Source organism: Heloderma suspectum, chromosome 2 (assembly GCF_057233095.1).
Source record: "Heloderma suspectum isolate Gila_16-S chromosome 2, 16-S_ref, whole genome shotgun sequence".
NCBI lineage: Eukaryota > Metazoa > Chordata > Lepidosauria > Squamata > Helodermatidae > Heloderma > Heloderma suspectum.
In genome coordinates this window covers 57,639,067-57,653,429 of record NC_139459.1, presented here as the reverse complement: position 1 = coordinate 57,653,429, position 14,363 = coordinate 57,639,067, and the positions used below count along the sequence as shown (strand labels likewise).

The window sequence follows — 14,363 nt, the reverse complement described above, 5'->3', positions numbered from 1 at the left end:
TTGGCAGGGTGAAATGGAAATTTGGGGATTAAACTGGGTCAAGCCAAATCAGTGTAACCATCTCCGACATGGTAACTGCCCTGCATGCTAGGGGATCCCTAGAGGTGAAGCAATGGCATGTGGTCTGCAAGAGCTCGGAAAGGCTTGTTCACAGTGAAGAAAAGCTTTGTCGTGTTCTGCGCGCTCGATCAGCAGCCATGAGACTGCCATAATTCAAAGTTTGCACAACAGTTACCATGCCAAAGTTGGCTGTGTGTCTGGGTCGTGTCTCTCCATGAGTCACACAATGTCCTTTGCAATCTTATCTCATTGAGGGCCAATTCCAGCTTTGCTCTCAGTGTACAATGGGCAGTAAACAATTGCAGCCACCTCAGAGAAACCACAGCGCCATAGCTTGGAGTTGGAAGGTGGGATGAATAAAGCGCACATCTTTTCTGAGAGAACACACATGTAGGGCAAAACCGTTGAAAGGGAAACATTGTGCATCTCATCTATTTTGAAAATAGTGGTGCATGTGAAAATCCCTACATTAGGATCACATGTCATATGATGTAAATGTGTGCATCCAGGCCTTCTGAAATTATGTGGAATGTGTCCATGAGATTTGCAGTGGGTGGTAACTCTGTGAACTGGTTATCAGAGCCTCCCCCAACTTGGTGTCCTCCAGATGTGTTGACTACAGTTCCCATCATCCACAGCCATAATAGGCACTGGCCATGCTAGATGGGAGTTTGTAAGGATTACTTTAGCCCCCACTTTATTTCGATGCCGAAAACAAACACAGACAAGAGGCTTCGGTCTACAACTTTTAATCCATTACTTCACAGGGTCATACAGATGCAAATTCTCAGTGACTTTCAGTCTACAAAGGAATGCCTTCAGAGGATTCAAAAGGAAGTTGAGAGAGTTGCCCAACGTTTGAAAAGGAAGGCGGTCTCACTAGCCTAACTTAAGTTGGGGAGGTCCCTCTCTCTCATGAGGCCTCTAAGCACAGCTTTTCACACAAGGCCAATCGGGTAGACCGTCTAAGTTCCACCCCTGCCTTCTCTCTCTTTGCTGTTCACCTGCGTCTAGCATCTATTAGGTCAGACTCCCCAAACCCTGCCTCCTCCTGTTCGCTGCTTCTCACAGGGGGGGCGTGAAGAGGGACCCTCATCCTCAGGCAGCTGGATGTTTGTAAGCTGAGAAGCCAGCCTAGTCATGTCTGGACTATCCTGGGAAAACACCTCCCCCATGTCTGGCGGTTCTTCTTCAGAATCTGAACTGGTATCCCACTCCCTGCACTCAGAAACACCCCTGACAGAGTTGTAGTCCAACACAACTGGAGGACACCAGGTTGGGGAAGGCTGGCTAAAATGAGCCACTTTAGTATGTTGGTTAGAGTGTCAGGCTAGGAGCAAGGAGACCTGGCTTCAGATCCTCATTCAGCCACAAAGCTTATTGGGTGACCTTGAACCAGGCACTATCCTTCAGTCTAACCTGCCTCACAGGTTGTTGTGAGGACAAAGGAGTGGGGAGAGGGGATATTGTACACTGTACACTGCCCTGAACTTCCTGGAGGAAGAGCAGGATACCATTATATTTTTAATGGCGGTAGTGATTGGCAATTATTATCCTCTGCATCAGGGTACAAAACATGGGCATCACACAAGAGGCATCATTACAGAAAGGTGATAGCACACAGAGAAATGAAGTTGCACCTAAAGTACTGTGATTTTGCACATCAGGCAGCCTGGGGGCTGCTTCTTACTTTATGTTGCACTCTGGAATGGAAACCCAAGTACAAAATCCATGTTGCTCTTGTGAATTTTATAAGATGCCCCCATGTCCTGTTAACTTGTTCAGAAGCAGGAAATAAGAAAGGATTGGGTACCTGCTTCCAAGTATTTAAAAGCCTTTCACCCTCTGTGTCCGTATCTCAGTACAAAATGTGAACTGAAATATCTGCAATAAGGTTAGATCCTAAGGTAGCCTCTCCCAACCTGGTACTCTCCAGTTGTTTTGGAATACAACCTCCATCATCCCTGGTCACTGACTATGCTGGCTGAGGCTGATAGAAGTTGTAGTCCAAAACAACTGAAGGGCACCAGGCTGGGGAAGGATGTCCTAAGACTATGTCTATATTAGCTCTAATTCCATGGATCATTTGTGTTTCAGATGCTCTTGGTACAACCAGCCTTTGCCTATTTGCATTGTGCCGCATATCTGACCCACCATGGTCTGTTCTACCTGTACTGCAGAGAGGGCCCGTAGCTTACTGGTGGAGTATAGGCTTTGCTTGTAGAAGGCCCCATGCTTAGTTCCTGGTCTCTCTAGATAAAAAGGCTTTCATCCATCATGGCCTGAGACATTGGAGAGCTGCTGGTAGGCAGAATGGACAATACTGAGCTAGATAGAGCATTGGCTAGACTCAGCATGCCAAGTCCTCCTAAGCTATATCATTGTTAGAGGTATGTACACTCTACCCCACCCCACCCCAATAGTTCACTCATGGCCTGAGATCGTCACACAATTTGGCTTCACAGCTTTAATAAAAAGAATGAGGAAGGAAAGTAACGAATTAATCCGGACTCAGAAATCATTTGTAGCAGGGGATAAGATATATATATGATAGCTCTGCTCCTGGGCTTGTAAGGAAGGACAAGAAAGGCAAGGCCAGAAATTTATTTCTCAGGGAACAGGGGTTAAGAAATGATATTTTGATAGTCTTGAAAGGATTCTTGTGCATGTGAGCCAAAACATCTGATTGCAATCATACATTTATTTGTGCTGCAAAGGATTCTGCAAGCTTATAAAGATAGGCAACTATGAAGGTCACTTTACTGTAAAGTACTTTAAGGTCAGCAGGGGTTGAAATTAGAAAGTAAGAGCATTGCAGCAAAAACATTGGAGCAATGCATTTTGGGTGTATGTTTCCCAAATGGCCACTATTTGAATGGTTCAAAAATACCATGTAGACCACCTTAACAAATCTCACATTTGATCTGTTGTGTGATTTTGAGATTGACACAAATGGAACATGGCAGCAATCACTGACAATTTCGGCAGAGAAGACAGATAGGGTGGTACAATGCACACATTCCTTTGGGAACCTCTCTACATAAGCCCCACTGAAATAAAAAAAGAATATTGTGAGAATAATTAAAGGGATGTTCACTACAGGCAATCTTAGATCAGCTGAAGGATTTCTAAAGTTCCATGTATACTTTTGTATAGCACAAATTCATTAGAACAAGAGTTTTCCTTTGAAATGAGATTTGTGGGGCTCAAGACAAATGACAAAGAGCTTTGTCCACATGAAGTGCAGTTGAGGGCTGGCTGGTTTACTTTATGCTTTTTAGGCACCTGGATGCTATTTTATGACCATTTGTTTATATGTTTATTCTCCATAAAGTGAAAAGTAGAGAGAACAAAGGATTCAGAATTGCTTTTAATCTGCATTCATGGGCAAGCTGAGTATTTCTATAATATAACATCATGGCTAGGGGTTTTCCAGTTTCCTGGGTGCCCTGCATTTCTATTAAAGTCCTATGTTCTTTTCCACGCATGTGTATAGATCCCTTGCCTCATCCAGAAGTGGTATTTACATTCTTCCCACATTTATCACCTCAGCATACAAGTCCGAATGAAATACAGGACATAAAACAACATAGGGAACGCTCCACCAGTATCTTCTGTGCAAGTCCAATTAAAATGAATTGGGGTTATGAAGGAGTACAGTTGTATAATTTGCCTGTACACATGGTAAGCCAAACAATCGCCCCAAATTCACTTAGTATGAGACCATTATGAAAGACTACATAAACCCTGCTGATCTTGCCGAAAGGAAAGGAGGCAAGCAGATGGCAATGCATGTGGCTCTTCAAACCTCTTAGCACCCTGCCAGGTCACATTGGTTTTATGGTAGCCCATTCACTTAAGTAAGGTGGAAATGGAACTATTGTATCCACATAGCCACAGATTCATTGTGTAGCATACCTATATAGCATACCTTGCATTCGGAATATTTTGCAGTCTCACAGTACTGCATTTTTTTTAAAGTGTAGTTTTTCTCAGACAAACTAAGGCTACTTCAAAAACAAGGTGGTGCTCACAAATCTAGAAGACAGTGGATGGGATCCAACGCCACCTTAGAAGAGCGTAAGTTGAGTCATGCTGGATCAGAACAAAGGCCCCTTTAGTCCAGCATTCTGTTCCGACAGAGGCTGCCCAGATGCCTATGGGAAGCCCACAACAGAATATGAATGTAATAGCATTCTCCTGATTGTGTTCCTCAGCAACTGTAATACAGAGTCATTCTGTCATAGAATCATAGAATAGTACGGTTGGAAGGGGCCTACAAGGCCATCGAGTCCAACCCCCTGCTCAGTGCAGGAATCCAAGTCAGAGCATCCCTGACAAATGGCTGTCCAGCCTCGTCTTGAAGGCCTCCAGTGTGGGAGAGCCCACCACTTCCCCAGGTAATTGGTTCCATTGTCGTATTGCTCTTACAGTCAGGAAGTTTTTCCTGATGATCAGCCGGAATCTGGCTTCCTGTAACTTGAGCCCATTATTCCTTGTCCTGCACTCTGGGATGATCGAGAAGAGATCCTGGCCTTCTTCTCTGTGACAACCTTTCAAGTACTTGAAGAGTGCTATCATATCTCCTCTCAGTCTTCTCTTCTCAAGGCTAAACATGCCCAGTTCTTTCAGTCTCTCTTCAGAGGGCTTTGTTTCCAGTCTCCTAAACATCTTCACTGCCCTCCTCTGAACCCTCTCCAGTTTGTCTGCATCCTTCTTCAAGTGTTGTGCCCAGAACTGGACACAGTACTCCAGATGAGGCCTAACCAGTGCTGAGTAGAGGGGAACTAGTACTTCCCGGGATTTGGAAGCGATGCTTCTATGAATGCAGCCCAAAAGAGCATTTGCCTTTTTTGCAGCCACATCACATTGTTGGCTCATATTCAGCTTGTGATCAACAACAATTCCAAGATCCTTCTCGCTTGTAGTGTGGTTGAGCCACGTATCCCCAATCTTGTAATTGTGCATTTGGTTTCTTTTCCTAGGTGCAGAACTTGGCATTTATCCCTATTAAATGTCATTCTGTTGTTTTCTGCCCAGGAAAAAGAAACCAAATAATACTGTCTATAATACTGGAGGTAATTTGTAGCCATCATGACTGGTAGCCATTGATAACTGTATCCTCCATGAATTTGACTTATTCTCCCTTTTAAAGCTGTCCGTGTTGGTGGCCATCACCTCACTCCCCATATACTTTCACTCATGCATAGGTGAGGGGTAATATTTTGTTCCTGTGGCAGCCCATTGTATCTCATGGAGTGCTGCTCTCTGTATGTGTGGAGGACTCAGATGTGCTGGTTTGGATCCATCTTATAATTTTAAGTGCATGCTCTGAAGTGGTGACGATCTGAGGCTGTCACATTCTGAGCTGATTGTGGCTATATGCCATGTAAAACCTCCAATTTTCATTAGATAACTGTGAACTGTAAAATCCCAGGGCATGGTCCAAACACACAAGATACAGCAACCTTGTGGAAGCTAAGCAAATCTTGAGTCTGATTAGTACCTGGGAGACTGCCTGAGAACCCAAAGTATGCAGTCTTGAGTCCCAATATGAAAGAAAGGTGGGATATAAATGAAATAAATAAAATAAGGGGTTGCCGTTAGAAGCTTTGTGTGACCATCAGCTACAGACAAACGGCTCTCCAGGCAGAAGAGCCTCTAGGCTGTTGGATTTGAAGTGGCCCTGCAGCTGAGTCGGCATAGAAAGGCAGAAAGCATTACTCTGTTGCATAGGATAGAAGAGCTGTTGAGTTGGGCTGGAATTTCAACCCCTTCACCCTTTCTTATTTCATTTTACTTTTTTTTAAGAGGAGAGGTATTAGATTCTATTCCCAGCTCACAAATTCCAAGAAGTTCCTGTTGCATAACCCCAGCATTCGGGCTTTGAGTTGTAAAGGGTGAATTTCACCCATTGTGTTTCTATACTTGGATACATAATTGTATGATATTTTAAATTACATGGTGCATATGTTTCCTAAGAAACTAAGCCTTCATCATAACTCATGCTTCTTCCATGGCTGTGGTGGATGTGTTGAAAAACACCCTCCTTCATAGGACAGGTTCAGTGTGCAAGCAGAAGGGTTTGTTTGGTGTGTTTTTTTCTTCATTTTTGGCTGAAGAAATGTCATGCCAGGGTTTTAAACAAGAACAAAGTTTGCAAGACGACTATGATTCTCACTATATTTAGACTGGCTTCAGACATTCTAAAAGAGTAGCTGAGTTCCACATCCTCAAACTTCCCTTCTGAAGTCAGAGGCAGTGAATTGAAAGCAGCCTTAGACAGGGATCATGGTGCATCCCATATACTCATCACACATCTCTGTGAAACAAGTTTGCACGTTTTTGTATTTTATTTTTATTTAAAACATTTTTAACTTGCCTTTCAGGGGACACTGCCCACACAAGGCAGTTTACAAAACTACAACATCTAAACTACAGTAATTTGAATTTCAACATTTATCACAAATTAAAAAGGCTAGCCACAGGTTTTTGTTTTAACAGCACATTTCAACCAAATGCAGATGAATACAAACATCTTCAGAGGATTTTTTTTTTTTAAATCAGCAGTGATGAGGCTATATGTATATCACTAGGGAGGGAGTTCCAAAGATATGGGACCACCACTGAGGATTCCTGTCCCTAGTATTTGCTAGCCCAACAGCTCTTGCTGGTGAGCCAAAAGAGTAGGGCTTCCAGCAATTATCTTAACTTTCAGGCACGCTCATGTGGGTGTAGCTGGTTCTTCAGATAACCATTTAGGGTTTTAAAGGACATAAAGCACCTTGAATAGGAGCTGCAAATAAATAGACAGTCAGTATAACTGATACAGAATAAGTGTGATAGCACTCTAGCTCAGTTACAGTTTCCAAACCTTCAAGGGTTTTTGTATTGTTTAAAAAACCTATTTGACATCATGAAGCATGAAATGCGTACATACACATGAGCAGTGAATTGCCTCTCAAACAACCTTTAAGTCTCTTAAGACATATTGTAAATCTCCAGTCTGATGTGGTGGTGGTGGTGGTGATTTCTGTCCTGCTCTTCCATTGATGTACTAAAAGCAGCTAAAAGAATAGATTAGAAACAATAATCATAACATGCCATGTCAATAAGCAATTAAAACATAAAACAGATAATAGTCAAATCACAGTCAGATCAGCAACAGCAAGTTCTAAACATGCATTAAAATAAAAATATCTTCAGTTTGGTGAAAAAGACTCAAAGGGTGGACACTGATGTATCTTGATCAAGAAAGTATTCAAAAGCTATATAATGCTGTTTCCAAAAAGAGACCTTTACAGGGGAAGAATGCAGAGGTTGCTTCCACATTCAGCCACTTCTTGTGAATGTCCAAAGACATTAGCCCTATTCAGATGTTCTAAGCCTGAATAAGGCAAATATGTGAGGAGAAGGAGGGGGCCCACCCCTCTCCCTTGTTGCGTTTGTCGCCCTCAGCTCATGGAGGGCAACAGTCTGAAGAAGAGAGCCTTCTGTATCCTTGAAGGCTCTCCACATGCTGGAAAATCCAGCTGTTACTCAGATCCATCTCCATCCTTAGATGAAACTCACAGGTTCTTTGGGTAGGTAGAAAATAGAAGTAGAACAAAATTAGACCATTTTTATAGTAACAAAGATGGAGATAATTTTATTTATTTGTGTGTTTGTTATTTTATTACAGACATTTGTATACCACCGTACTTCCCCCAAACCCATAAAAAAGTCTAGATAGTGTACTAGGTAAAAAAAATTCAGTAGAAGCCAAATAGGGTAATTTTACCTAGTAGCTGGAGGAAATGTACCCTCAGAGAATAAACTTACATGCATAAATGTATATGCTTGGCCTTTGCAAGTTACAAATGCATCATGGAACCTGACCACAGGGCCAGCAGTTTTTGCCAGCAACACCACAAAGTTGGTGTGTAAATTGGGCCTAGAAGTATCCCAGTCGCTCCACATATTACAGCTGCTGCACAGAGAGCCTGTTTCAAGAGGTCTCCACATGATGATTATGATGTGTAGATGAGCCCTTAGACTGTTGCTTTGAACAAATACTTGTAACACAGTTGTCTTTAAAATCAAAGTAGTCTATAGGCAGAGTTCCATGAGACTTGAAAGGAAGCAGTTTGCAAGCTAAAGTGCCTCCAAGTGAGAAGGCATTGGTAACCTAGGGTCAACTATCTATAACCCCTATTGACCTCTGCTGTTCTGGTAGCACCTGGTTAAGAGAGAGGCAGTTTATTAGGTTACTTCCTGTGAAATACACGTGGAAGCGTTTTTCAAAAGACACCGGCCCCCTCAGTGATCAAAGCATGATCAGTAGGTGATTTGCATTGTTTTTTAAAGCTACCACTCTCCCAACTTGACATCTTAGATTTTATAGATAGGAAACGTTCCCTGAAGCGTTTAAGCTCCAGACATTACTTCTTTCACAGGCAGATACTCAGGCTGTATAAAGATGATACTCTCTGAAGAACAGGAACAGCTTTTCCCTTATTGTTGTTATTGTAGTTTTGCTCCTGATCAAGCATGTACAAACATAATGTGCCACAAGCTGGAATCCTGGAAGTTGGACTGGGGGGTTGGGCGGAGCAGGGGGCAGGGAGCTTTTCATTCCATTTTCCTCTTTCTCAATTCCTAACTGCATCTACTTCCCCAAGTGATGTCACAGTCAATGGAATGGAGAAACTGACAGTATCATTTGGTCTATTTTGTTTGTTTGTTTGTTTGCAATATTTATATACTGCTTCATATCTAGAACAGATTTCAGAGCAGTGAACACAAGAGATAAAACAGTAAAAGGGTAAAAAGATTAAAACACCAGATTAAAATTATGCTATTTTTTAAAGCAGAATTCCAATAAAAACTGTGACTGATCAATTAAGGAATGCCTCCTGGAACAGTGCTGTTTTCAGGAGGCACCAGAAACAGCACAGTGTTGGTGCCTGGCTGACTTCCAGGGGCAGGGAATTCCAAAGAAAGGGGGCCGCCACACTGAAGGCTCTTCTCCTGATGGACTCCAATTGGGCCATAGGTCCACATGGAACCACCAATAGCATGCCCTCGGATGACCTCAGTGACCAGGCAGGTTGGTAAGGGAGAAGGCACTCTCTCAGGTAGACTCTAGACAGAGTCTAGTCAATTTAATTCCTAAGGGAAACTAAAGAAAATGATGAGATATTACCAAGAAGAAGTAGCCTTTCACTGGCTTTTTCTGAAGTGCTACCTCTGCAAATTAAATTTAGATAAGCACTCATCCTTTCAGTACAGTTAGAGAAATAGAATTTCAGAACAGTTCAAAAAATCTTGATATGAGAGAGAACATACATTGCTCATCATGGACACTACTCAGTATGTGCCTATGAAAATTACACCAAAGTGTCCATACATTTATTGCAGCAGTGTCGGTCACGCTGTTGCCATCAACATGGAGGACTTATAAGGGGATATTTAGTTTAGGAATTTTTTAAGGTGTGTGCCAATGACAATGACAACTCTGCAATAACATTTCTGGCTTGATTTTTTAAAAAGCACCTATAATTTGTGTGTGTGTGTTTTTGAGCATATATCTATATCTATATATGCTCAAAAAGCCAGAGTTCACTACATGTATTGTAGTCACATTTTTACTAACAGTAAAATATTTCTCAGTTACAGGGAAATTTTAAAAAAGCTTTATATTTTAAATAACACTCTCTTTTTTTAAGTGGTAAATTTGTGTCTAAGGAGAATATATTGCTGGGTTGGACAGTGCCCTGATTTTCTTACTCCTTATGAAAAACAAAAAACCAAGAACAGCCCTATGTAAATACAAGAACAATCTACAACATTGCACATTGATCGCATCATACAATGTCCATGTTGCAGGGCTTATTATGCCTTTCATAGTCACTGCTGTTCCAACACAGCACTTCCTGCCTTCACCAAGAAATACTCTGAATCAAAGTATAACATATGAACCAAGTTACAACATACCAGCTTATAACTTACTTAGCAGGGCTGTTTTAGCAATGCCTTTTCATTTTGCCTGATAAAGATTTCTGTATAACTCGAAAGTTTACAAACATCTACACCATTGAAAGGTTATTTATTTAGTTCAGCTTTTACCAAAAATGTATTACCTTTACTGCCTTTTCATCTGATTTATTACAGTTGAGAATTGCAAACTCTTCCATTGAGTGTGGAATGGAAAAGGCAATATATTTTAAAACTTGAAACTCCATTGGAAAAACATAACTTAAAATAAGCATTAAGTGACCAATGTACTTTAAGCTTCGCATAGGCTGCCAGTTCTGACTCATTGTCTTTTCCCCATACACTGAGAACACACAGGCCCCTAGCTCCTGCTTGTGGAGCTTTTGTAAAAACAGCAACAATAATTTTGGCCACAACAAATTACCATTATCCTTACAATTTTGCAATATTATAGTATTAAAATAATATTGCAATATTATCCTACAATACAGCAGGATAGTTCAATATTATTATCCCTATATTACAAAGGGGTCATTATTATTCCCGTATTGCATCTCTAGAACTGCAGAGTCAAGCTCTGCCAAACCAATTCTGTCAATTTTCAGGAAAAGGCAGCATTGCACAGCACTGATTGGCTGGCAACAATTTCATCTCTGTCCAGAGTGGGAATTCTCCTCTTCCCCACTTAGAGAAGGGCTTTTCCTCCAGTGAAAGCTTCTGCTGGGAGGAAGAGTAGAAGCAATTAAAAAAAAAATACTTCTCCCGACCCCCCCAGCACTGTTTTGTAGGGCCCTCCAACCATCCAGACCAGATTTTCAGCTGACACAGAGCTGCAGATGTGGGGAGGAAGGAACAATGAAAATCTCTTCCTCCCTTTCACCAGTGGGAGTGGAGTTCCATTTATGGGAATTTAGGGTCAATTTTTTTCACATGTATGTCTCCTTCAGTGTTATTCCATATGGGAAAAATGTTATATCAGTATCGGTCCTAATATATTGATGAAGAATAATGGAGGCAAGTACATTTTGCACCCAAATACAAATACTGTAGATTTATGCTTTTCACAGAGCCGATCATAATCTTGAGTTTCTAAGGCTCTTCAGGCTAAAGCAAAAGGCTTCCTTTTGCATTTTTTCACCTTCTAATATTTCTCTGGGTGGTGAAGTCATCGTAATCGTGTTTCTTTGATCTGCATTCATCTATGACACCATATTAAGATGCCGCCAATAAGCAATTATGATTTCAGTGAATGGAACAAAGCTAAAATGAAGCTTAATGAAACAGAGTTTTCTTTTCAACAGAAGTCGTGGGGGGGGGATTCCCAATCTTTTAATACAAAGGAGATGCAGAACTTGTAGTGGGTTGGGGGAGAGAAGGAATATTAATTCATGATCAATTTTTAAAAGACTTATCTGTGGCTGAAATCTTGCTGGTACCTTCTTTTTTTACATTCCTGACTCTATTCTGTGTGTTTTAGCCAGCGGTTACAAAATATTTGAACTAAATATAGAATAACTGTACTCTGAGACTGTTGTGCCTTTGTACTATTCTTGTCTTTTGTTTCCCTTTTTTTCACTTGTACAGGCTGTTCCACCACCTAACTTTGAGATGCCAGTTTCTATCCCAGTGTCCAACCACAATAGCTTGGTATACAGCAACCCAGTCAGCTCATTGGGTAACCCCAACCTTTTGCCTCTCGCCCACCCTTCCTTACAGCGGAATAGCATGTCTCCTGGTGTGACACACCGGCCACCAAGTGCAGGTAACACAGGTAGGCGTTGCCCAATCCCATTTCTTCACTTTAGTAGCTCTGCTTCTGTGTCTCCATGCTTTATGTAGAAAAGCAAGACTCTTCTCTCTCCCGCCCTCTTCTTTAAACTGATCATAACACTGTACCTCAAAATAATATATTACCTGAAGATGATCTTCCTTCAGAATTTGCAGCTAAGCAGAACTAAAGACAAATTCTAGAATTATGTAAATACTGTGTAAGATGAAAGGACAGACAGACAGTTATTTATTTATTTATTTATTTATTCATCATATTTATGTACTGTCCTTCATTATCAAATCACAGGTTAGGGTATAGAGAATTCATTAAAACAACAACTAAAATAAAATACAAAGATAAAAACAAATGAACAGTGTTCTAAAAATGAAGAGGATTAGTGGGTACAATCCAATGTGAACTTCTGTACATGCCCCATTAGAAGGAATGGGTGCTGATACGGTAACTAGTTTGTGAGGCTTGTAACAATAGATTGTGTCCACTAGGTTCAGTCATTTGGCTTCAAGCCACTTTCTCCAGAGTTGTCCTGTTAAACTCAGCAAGATTGTTTTAGAATGTAAGCTCTGAATCTGGGTCCATTTGCCATGTCATAAAAATACAATGCATCTTCTTTTATGCAAGACAAACTTGGGAAGGAATTTGAAAATACAGTCAGAGGGAGGTTATCTTTGCTGGCAAAATAGGTCTTTTGAACCTACAGTGAAGAGGCGAAATGTAGCCTTTCTGATAATGTGTTGGGCCATTAGAATCTCACTGATTGTACTGCATTGTTCCATATCAAGCTTGGATTGTCTCGCTTATAAGATTGATTGATTGATTGATTGATAGATAACATTTATATCCTGCTCTATATCATTAAGATCTTAGGGCGGCAAACAGATAAAATCAATTTAAGCAGTATAAAACAATAAATAATTTAAACAGCTAAAAACATATTAAACAAGCTAATACACATTAAAATCTAAAACAATAAAACAGTTGAAACAATGTGCTGTCTTCCACCCAAGTAAAGGATCACCTCTAAGGAGGATAAATAGGATTTAGGTTCCTTTACTCCGTCAGCTTGAAGCAGAATCAGCCTTAAGCAAGCTGAACTCGGAAGAGTCAAATAAGATCTCCAGCATAAGGTAATTAAAAAAAGAAAGCCACTGACTCAGTGTTTGTGAAGATACCACGACTGATGCACAAAAATACATCTAAATTTCTTGGAAAGGTGTCAAGGGAAGCACTTCCATTATGACTCTCCAGCATTTACTCAACACAGGATTATCCCCTGCAGTTTACTGATGTCATTCACTTCAGTGGCATTTTCTTGGAGCTGCTAGTTTGGTACAGTGGTACTTAACCAAGTGCACAGGACATGTCCCTGGAAAAGATGCCTAACTTTTCCCTCAGATACATGCATACTCCCTGTAGGGAGCCAGCTGGGCAGGTTCCACAGCCCAAGTCAGTGATAGCATGAAACAGCCTGCATGTCTGGTATTCAAGGATCAGAACCATTGGCAAAGCCTGAGGTCAGTTGTTCATTGGAGGATTGTGCAGTCATAGATCATTTGAACATCTTGGGCTGGACCCAAAAAATAACTACCCATGCTTCCCCCTCCCGACACACACACACACACACTCCATTTTGATAACAGCCCCCTGCACTGCCTGACAAGCTGTTTCTAAAATTTGAGGGAATTTAGAGAATGTGATGGAGGAGGTGAGGTGCAATTAGAGGGAAAAGTTGAGGAAATTCTAGTACACATGCAAAATGGATGTGCCAGCAAAAGAGCTACTTGGATCCCAGCCCTGATGCCCCCCCCCCAAACTCAAGTCCTGTGGGATCACTGCCTCAAGGGATTGAACTGGGCCTGTGGCTTTGTCAGCACTGGGTAGTCCTGTTCCAGGTTATTCCTTGTACAATTATGAGTGCTAAAAGAGCCAAGGGTGCAGGCATAACCCTGGGTGTGCTATGGCACTGTAAAGAGGCTTTTTCTTGAAGTACACATAATTGGCAATGGGTTGGTATTTGCATTGCAGCTTCAAGACCCATTCATTCAACCTGAGTGTTGATTTGCTGCAAAGGTCATTTGAGCATATTCAAAATATTGAAATATGGCACATCTCATTCCTTTTAAGTCTTTCATCATTAAAGTCTACAAAACATCAATGTTTTCATGTAATGCCATAATAAAACAGTGGATGGTTGAATCCTTTATTGAGATATGTAGCAATTTATTCACTGCAGATCCAGTCAGCTTTGTCCTGAACTGTTACCCACTGAAGCCACTAAATAATGCTTGTGTACAGCAGGAGGAGTTAGATCAGGTTGTACATAGACAGAACTCAGTGTGGTTCAAACAGCCTGATCTTTATAAGAACTCTAGTGGTATGAACTCCACTAGGCTTGCATTGCTTTGAGGAATAGGCTGTAATTTCTGCTTGACCTTTGTGGTTTCTTTCAGCTCCTCTCTCTATTTGACTATTTTATTTGTCTTTTCCTAGGTGGCCTGATGGGTGGGGACCTCACAACCGGTGCAGGCACCAGTGCAGG

The 14,363-nt window shown here is 41.3% G+C and overlaps 1 protein-coding gene across 7 annotated transcripts in view; it reads left to right on the top strand.

Annotated features, from left to right (window-relative positions):
* Positions 1-14,363, top strand: part of MEF2C (myocyte enhancer factor 2C) — a 201,601-nt gene that overhangs the window by 141,251 nt on the left and 45,987 nt on the right. For 5 of the 7 annotated variants that reach the window (XM_084833622.1, XM_084833626.1, XM_084833624.1 and 2 more), the window contains 2 exons: positions 11,620-11,806; positions 14,315-14,362. In XM_084833622.1, coding sequence (XP_084689748.1) covers positions 11,620-11,806; positions 14,315-14,362 — 235 coding nt within the window. The remainder of the gene's footprint in view (positions 1-11,619; positions 11,807-14,314; position 14,363) is intronic. The other 2 variants (XM_084833623.1, XM_084833625.1) reach the window with 1 other exon arrangement.